This window comes from Pygoscelis adeliae, unplaced genomic scaffold (assembly GCF_000699105.1).
Source record: "Pygoscelis adeliae isolate BGI_AS28 unplaced genomic scaffold, ASM69910v1 Scaffold226, whole genome shotgun sequence".
NCBI classification, from domain to species: Eukaryota; Metazoa; Chordata; class Aves; order Sphenisciformes; family Spheniscidae; genus Pygoscelis; species Pygoscelis adeliae.
This window is the reverse complement of record NW_008824983.1, coordinates 4239465-4248407: the sequence shown is the minus strand read 5'-3', so window position 1 is coordinate 4248407 and position 8943 is coordinate 4239465. Positions and strand designations below refer to the sequence as shown.

General features: G+C 39.9%; 1 protein-coding gene across 1 annotated transcript in view; it reads left to right on the top strand.

Annotated features, from left to right (window-relative positions):
• The window catches only part of DNAH11 (dynein, axonemal, heavy chain 11), a 166996-nt gene that overhangs the window by 112625 nt on the left and 45428 nt on the right, over positions 1–8943 (top strand). Inside the window, 4 exon segments of the mRNA XM_009325768.1 lie at positions 868–984; positions 1367–1509; positions 1989–2172; positions 2958–3059. Coding sequence (XP_009324043.1) covers positions 868–984; positions 1367–1509; positions 1989–2172; positions 2958–3059 — 546 coding nt within the window.

Below are 8943 nucleotides of genomic sequence, written 5' to 3'. Positions count from 1 at the left end.
TTGCCCCAACCCAGGTGCAGGACCTTGCACTTGGCCTTGTTGAACCTCATGAGGTTCACATGGGCCAATTCTCAAGCTTGTCCATGTCCCTCTGGATGGCATCCCGTCCCTCAGGCATGTCCACTGCACCACTCAGCTTGGTGTGGTCTGCAAAGCTGCTGAGGGTGCACTCGATCACACTGTCTATGTCATTGATGAAGATATTAAACAGTACCGGTCCCAATACAGACCCTCAAGGGACACCACTCATCACTGATCTCCATCCAGACATTGAGACTGTTGACCACTACCCTCTGGATGTGACCATCCAACCAATTCCTCACCCACTGGACAGTCCATCCAGCAAATCCATACCTCTCCAGTTTAGGGAGAAGGATGCTGTGGAGGACTGTGTCAAAGGCCTTACAGAAGTCCAGACAGACGACATCTGTAGCCCTTCCCATGTCCACTGATGTCGTCACTCCATCACAGAAGGCCACTAGGTTGGTCAGGCCAGCCTTGCCCTTGGTGAAGCCATGCTGGCTGTCTCAACTAGCGTCCCTGTCCTCCATGTGCCATAGCAGAGCTTCCAGGAGGATCTGTTCCATGATCTTCCCAGGCACAGACTTGAGGCTGACTTCTGCTGTATGGTGGTATAAACAGATGTTAATTCTCACCATGCAGAACAGATGGAGTCTAGAGCTGAGCACAAACCTTACTGAGTGTCAGAGTTGTAGAGGTCTTTTTTATGCATAACATAGAATAATGGGTTTTAAGATCTGATTGTGTATATAGACGTTACACTGCAAGTGTGAGTGCTTAAGCAGCTCTGATTTGATTTACAGCCTTAGTTTTCAATATAGATCTTAAGATTCATTGTTTTAATAGGTAGCAGAAATCCAAGGAGAAGTAGTATATTTGAGACAGAAAGAATGCGAGGATGACCTGCTGAAAGCTGAACCTGCTCTTGTTGCTGCTGCAGCAGCCTTAGACACGCTTGATAAGGTAAAGATCATACGGTTTGACGTCTGCAAAAAAAATTTGTTTATAGTTCAAATAGTTCACGGTTACTAAATGGTCATTCCAGTGCCAAGCTGCCAAGCACAATCAAATTTCCATCTTCTCTGGGCAGCATGCTCCAAAGCAACAGGTTGGCAACTGCTGTATCTGACCTGGCATTACACTTCCCATCACCCTACTTGGCCAAGTTGCACATAGGATTGCAGAGCAAGGGAAGGGCTGTGATCGTGAGTATTTTCACCACATAAAATAATCAGTAATAGTCTTCAAAGAGCTGAGAGTTGTATACTTGTAATCAGAAAGCTTCTGTGGAACAAATCTACTGTTGTTGCACAATTCTGTATCTGTTCCGCTGATCTTTTTTCAGGTTAATATTACAGAACTGAAAGCCTTCACCAACCCACCAGTGGCTGTAACCAATGTTATTGCTGCAGTAATGTTTTTGTTGGCATATAAAGGGAAAGTGCCCAAAGACCGAAGCTGGAAAGCCGCAAAAGTCTTTATGGGAAAGGTAATGATCAATGGGACATCATATAGTATCTGAGATGAGAGATGAAAAAAATAGTTAAAAATGAGAGCCAGAGAAAGACAAACTAAATCACATCATCATTTTCTTACAGTTTGAATTTGGGGGAATAAGATAGGACCCTGCGTTGTTCTCTTCCATGTACCTTTGGTGACAGACTCAAGCCAGCCTGCGCACCACTGGGATTTATTAATTGCAAAAATAGAATAAAAGTCAAAGGGAAAGCATTTCATTATATTTATCTCATTCCTCAAGTGAATCATAAAATCACAACATGTGTTTGTGAGGTTGAATCCTTCAGGTATTTGGGGGAAATAATATTTTTGCTTAATGTTTTGCATAACGTTTCCAAAACAATAAGCTAGTGCAGGATTCCAGTTTTGCATGTGCAATGAAAGCAGGAGTTAGCTTCTCATTCTCTGAAATGGAAAAGGATTGATCCAGTGGAACTTCTCTTCTTGCGGGTTGATGACTTCTTACAAGCTTTAGTCAACTATGATAAGGAGCATATTCCTCAGAATTGTCTGAAAGTTGTCAAGGAACATTACTTGAAAGATCCAGATTTCAATCCAAATTATGCTCGTACAAAATCCTTTGCAGCAGCTGGTCTTTGTGCCTGGGTCATCAATATAGTAAAATTCAATGAGGTATGTGTATATATCAGTTCCTCTCTTGACTTGGTGGGGGAAATTTCTGTTATTGAAGTTTTTTATTATTTTGGTAAGCTCAGTTTAGTGTTCTGGGGAGAATTTAATAGCAACCACAGATAAAGTGGGAAGTATTCAGTGCTTAACAGTATGTATGCATGTATTTATTTTTAGTAGAAAGTGGTAAAAAAAGATGTGGCTGTCCAGGACTTTTCAATTGTCATTATGATGCAACAGTTGGGAAATATTCCTCTCCAGATGTACATGTTTCACTTAAAATGTCCATCTTAGTCTGGCTGTCTGGAGTGTACGACAGAGCTTATCACTTGTGATTCCCTTGAGCACCTGGCAGCAGGATTCCTCCATTCATCTTAGTATTATAGCAGGTTATTATTTAATTATGAAATAGTAAAAACCTAATCAATTTTAGTTGAAATCTACTCACGCTTAATGCCTGTCTGATTTCTACCTGTATTCTAAAACCATGAAAATGATACATATAAATTAATTTTAGTTGGAGAGTAGACCCACTGAGGATGCATTCAGTTCTGCTTAAGATATCCTTACATAAGTTATAATGAAATCTCCTGTAGCCTTTAGGTCAATAATGAAAGAAATCTCTGCGTGTCTTACTATTTTGTAGAAAGATGGCTCTAAAGCAAATATACGTAATGAGATTACCAGGATTATCTAAAAGTCTTTCATCAGGAGTCATCTGCAATTTTTATAATGAATGTGAGACCAACTTCTTGTCTAATGTACCTATGTTGTCTGTCTTTTTCAAGGTGTATTGTGAGGTAGAGCCAAAACGATGTGCATTGGCCCAGGCAAATACTGAATTAGCAGCAGCTACAGAAAAACTAGAAGCCATCAGGAAAAAGCTTCTTGTAAGTACTGCTTGATTAATAAGCATTATTCTCTAATATCTTGAACCCACTTAATTTTATTAGCTTCATTTTATTTGGTTATTTCATTTTGTTAATTTATTTTATTTTCATTGACTTTATTACTTCCTAGATCAAGTATTAAAGATATGTTTTCATTAGGGATTATCACTATTTTTCCCACAAACTTACTGAAGAATATTCCTTAGTTTCGGTGGTAGCACATGAAGCTGTTTATCAGAAATGACTGAATTTCCTCAAAGCCATCTAGGCACATTATAACCAATAGATCAGTAAACTGAAATAACAGTTGGTATAAATAACCGGCTGTGATTTTTTACAAGAAATATATGCCAAGTGTTTGTATGAGTAATGACCTATTGGAATATAGGAATAACTTCCAGAAAGGCTTGGAAGCTCATGCTCATCTGTGTTTATGTTTGTCATTAAACATATCATAAAAATGACATCAAATCTCCTTTGATTTTTTTGAAAGACCTCCAAACATATGTACACATGCATGCACACATGCACATAGAAGTGGAAACTTCGATTACAGTCTTTTACTGACAAATGTCTTTTGATTAATGATTGAATCAAAGACCATCTTTACCACCAGGTATCTATTGAACTTTTGAGAGGGTTTATTTGTTGTTTGTTAAGTATTCATTTAATAGAGCAATGCAAAGCGCTTTTGAAACAGACAAAGACACCTTGTGGTATCTTGGGAGATGGTGGGTGGAAGGAGTTTCTCTACTGCAAGCTAGTTACCCTGAGTTAGCAAAGAAGGCTTTAAATGGTTCGGAAGACACAGCATTAATTGGGTTTAGAAGGCTTTGACTTGGATTAAGGCTTTTTTTTGTTGGTAATATTTAGACCTGAAATCTCACAACTTAAGATATCAAGCAATAAATGAAGGCTGAACAAATATGTAATGTGGGGATTATTCTCACTGTTTTCTCTTAAATTATCGATTTAAGAGAAGGGGCAAGATTCACTTTTACTGAAACTCTCAGAAATCTGTGAGTTATGGTATCTCAGAATTTCATTCTTTATTTCAGCTATTTCCTGTTACTCCTCTGGCTATTGTAGTACCAGCTTTTTTTGTTCTGAAGGAGATGCAGATTTAATGGGTAAACAAAGATAGCTTTTACTATCTCTTTTCCTCTGCTGGTCCCCTCTGCCCCTCACCCCAAAAAAATCCCATCAGGTGCTACGGCAAGTATTTTGCTCCGTATGATACAGGTTTAGCCTTGTGACCTTGGAGTTGCCCATTCAGATCAAAGTGCATCTGCCCTTGTGAAGTTTATATCTACACTAAAAGATAGCTTTACTGAAGAATCTTTTTTTTTTTATTTCACACATCCATACTGATGTATGTTTATTAAGTGCAAATACTTACTTTTTGGACTAAAATAGCTTTTTAATTATTTTTAAAATTATTTTTAATGCACAGCAGTCACCCCTGAAACTCATGGAATCTTTTATTGTTTTAATGTGTTCCTCAAAGAAGAGTGCACCCTCATAAGTTTGCAGACAACACCAAGTTGGGCGGCAGTGTTGATCTGCTTGAGGGTAGGAAGGCTCTGCAGAGGGACCTGGGCAGGCTGGATCGATGGGCTGAGGCCAACGGTACGAGATTCAACAAGGCCAAGTGCCGGGTCCTGCACTTTGGCCACAACAACCCCATGCAGTGCTACAGGCTTGGGGAAGAGTGGCTGGAAAGCTGCCTGGCGGAAAAGGACCTGGGGGTGTTGGTTGACAGCTGGATGAACATGAGCCGGCAGCGTGCCCAGGCGGCCAGGAAGGCCAACGGCATCCTGGCCTGTATCAGAAATAGTGTGGCCAGCAGGAGTAGGGAAGTGATAGTGCCCCTGTACTCGGCACTGGTGAGGCCGCACCTCGAACACTGTGTTCAGTTTTGGGCCCCTCACTACAAGAAGGACGTCGAGGTGTTGGAGCGTGTCCAGAGAAGGGCATCGAGGCTGGTGAGGGGTCTGGAGAACAAGTCTTATGAGGAGCGGCTGAGGGAGCTGGGGTTGTTTAGCCTGGAGAAAAGGAGGCTGAGGGGAGACCTCATTGCTCTCTACAACTACCTGAAAGGAGGCTGTAGCGAGGTGGGTGTGGGTCTCTTCTCCCAAGTAACTGGCGATAGGACGAGAGGAAATGGACTCAAGTTGCGCCAGGGGAGGTTTAGATTGGATGTGAGGAAAAATTTCTTTACTGAAAGAGTGGTGAAACATTGGAACAGGCTGCCCAGGGAAGTGGTTGAGGCCCCATCCCTGGAGGGATTTAAAAGACGTGTAGATGAGGCGCTTAGGGACATGGTTTAGTAGGCATGGTGGTGTTGGGTTGACGGTTGGACTCGATGATCTTAGAGGTCTTTTCCAACCTTAATGATTTTATGATTCTATGATCTCTGTTCCTTGCCTGACAGTATCTCAAAGAACCTTTTCCTGTTTTAGGTGATCTTGCAGTTCAGTAAGCCTCCAACTTGGAATCTAGTCCTGTCTTTTTATATTTATTTACTTCCCTTTTCATCTCCTCGTGAATTTTTCTGGAGATGGTTAGCAGCAGTTTTTCTCCCAGCTATGCTCAGTTCCTAGTAGGAAGAATTCTGCACCGCAGACGAAGTTGCAGTTCCCTCTGCAGTTATCTGTTTCCTGTGTTAGGCCAACAGTTGTCACATTGTCACTTAATATGAATATTTTTCCTAACGGCTTTATAAAATCCATACTGCATGTTCAACCAGGCTTCCTTTTACAAGATGGGAGGATCCAGTTAAAACTATTATTTTTATAACTGATTCATACCATAGCTGATCAGCCTGATGAACTTTTTTAAGGAGCTGTAGCTGTAATTTTTTGATTCTCCGGTAGGTATTACTTATAGCAATAATAAGCTCCAGAGCTCACGAGGTTGTTGAATGGAGAACACTATAGCTGGTGAAATTCACTGTTAATAAATGCAAAATAATATATAGTGGAATGAAAAATCTGAACTTTTTATGATTATTGATTATTGTTTATTCATTAGTAGCTTAGGGAAGACAACCTGGGGCTGATTGTGGATAGTTAAAAGAAAACTTTCAAGTTAGCCCTGTTTTGAGCTGAGAGTTGGACTGGATGACCTCCGGTCCTCCAAAGGTCCTTCTAACCTACACCATCTCATGATTCCAAAAATAAAGCAGAAATTTGGTTCATCCGGTAATATTTTACAAGAATATGAACTTGAGTGGAAGAATAAAAAGGAAATGTCTATGCAGTGACAATTCCATGAAATCCACAACTTTGCTCAGTTTTGTTTTAACTATAATTACAGCTGGCATTTCACAGAGCCTCCGCTTAGCTTTCTGGGCTCAGCTTTTTTCTGCATCTAAACATGCACAACATGGTCAACAGTGAATATCTTTGTAGATTTTTACCCCTATTCAATAATCCTTAACTGTGCTGTTCAATCTGACATTTAAAATCAGCTTGAGTTCCTCAGCTGGAAACTTGTACCAATCCACATGTTAAAGGACATGATGTTCAACGTGATGTCCCATGGGGAGGACCGTTATGTACAGCAGTAGCATTAATCAGGGTTAGCTGGTGAAAAGATGCAAATTCAGAGTCAAACATAGACTTTTTGCTGGCACCCATTTTTAGAGTTAGAATGAAGTGCTGTATAAATATTCACCAGTTGTCTTCCACATTTCCAGAGTGTTTTACATCTAGCAAAGTTTCATCAGCACCATTTTTCCAACCATGGTAACTTCTTGATCTGCTTCATTTAATGTTTGCATTCAGTATTTTGTAATGTGCACCTCTGCCCTATGCAACCTGTTCCAGCTGGCTCATGTCGCGCCTTTTAAAGGTATGATTCACTGCATAAGGGAGTCTGAAATGGGTATAAAGAGAAGGCAAACTTGTACTTCTGGAAAAAAAAAAAACCAACAAAAAAAAAGGAACAGTGCAGGCACTTCTCAGTGACAAGTGCCTAGTTTTTATTTACCTTAGCTGCTGATAACCCTCTGTACCTCATCAGCCTGTAGAAAGCTCTTATTCCTTATTTCAGTTGTATGCATCCATAGTCCGTAAAAACAAGAAGTCCTCTAATGTTGAGGGATGATCATTCTTGATATATGGACATTCTTCTATATCTCTATCTGGGCTGCCTGCTGACTGGATCCATTCTATGGGAAGTTTTCACCTCGCCCACCACCTCTTCTTCAGGAGTAGTAGAAGTGCTGTGCAGCCCTGTTAGTCATCCTCTGAAGAGCCACATTTCTTCTAAGCTTGCACAAGGCCAGGATGTAGAGCCCACAGGAGGAAGGTACTCCACCAGTGCAAATTCGTCTGAGTCTGCATGAAATAAAGCAGTACAGAAGAGAGAGATATTTTATATGTCCTTTATGAATGCTAACCTTTAGTAGTCCTCTTCATTCTGGAGCTAAACAAATTCAGTGAGAGCAATGAAGCATTTACTCTTATATCTAGTCTCTTTTAAACACCTTTCAGGTGGCATTAGAGTTTTTCTCATCATTATCCAAGCATCAATCCACATGCTCAGTTGCCCCCTATCTTTCAGTTCATTTCTTGCCCTTTCCCCTTTGGTCATTTATTTGCCCGTCTCTTTTCCATCTTCCTCTATCCAATTTTCTAAAGAACAGACTTGAAGGCATGGTATCAGTTGTTACTGATCTCTGCTCCTGCATTCATGGATGTTCTGTGCTCCCTGACTCATAATTCAGCTTCTTTCTGTAGGCAAAGAGAGAGAGAAGGAGAGTTGTACATATTTTTCATATGGAAGTTTTTGCGGCCAGCAGTTTTCAGTGATGATAATTGGTGCAGCTGTTAGTAATCAATAACACATTTTCGGCCCAGACAGCACAGTTAAACTAACCCCCTTTCAGTTCTGGTGGCTTCCAGAATATATCTTTAAATGAGAAATTAAATTCTTATCAAACATGGGCAATATTGTAATTAATATTGTCACAAATATTTTTTATGTCAAATATATACAGACTGGTACTAATACTAATACAGTATGTCATTTTAAACATTTACAGTGTTTTAAAGATGATAAAAAAATACTCTGTGGATGGTGATGCCTGCTGATCCTTTCTTGCATGCTAAAGTTTTAATATATGAAGATGTACATTTGTCCATCCGGTCAAACAATTGCTATATATTTACAGTGAATGGAAAGAAGAGCAGGTTAGGAAATAGAAAAAAGGATTGTTTCTTCACAGGCAAAATTATTTTTTAAGCATTTTAAGTGAAATGAAATCAGATTTCCGTCCTTACAGAGACTACAGTTATCTGCTAAAAATATTTGTGAAAATTATGATTTTACATTCACATATATATTACAATAAGTATGACTATTATATGCAAAAAAAAAAGAGAAGGAAAGGTAGTATGTTTATTAGTGTTAAGGCTAAAAAGTTAGGCCAAGTTCATCCTTTTGGAGGAGATGGTACAATTTGTATTATTTATCACTGCAATCATTACTATTAACATATAAGAGCACTTAAATACAGTGAAAATACACTCTGAAAAGGATTATACAAGGGCATAGTCCAGCAGGCTTGCTATGGAGAGTAATGGCTCTCTGCTCTGATCTGTGGAGCATAGTTCCCTGTGCCCTGGTTTCGGCGGGGATAGAGTTAATTTCCTTCCTAGTAGCTGGTACAGAGCTGTGTTTTGGATTTAGGATGAGAACAAAGTTGATAACAGACCAATGTTTTAGTTGTTGCTAAGCAGTGCTTACACTAGCCAAGGACTTTTTAGTTTCCCATGCTCTACCGACTGAGAAGGCTGGAGGTGCACAAGAAGCTGGGAGGGGGCACAGCCAAACTGGCCAAAGAAACATTCCATACCATGTGACGTCATGCTCAGTA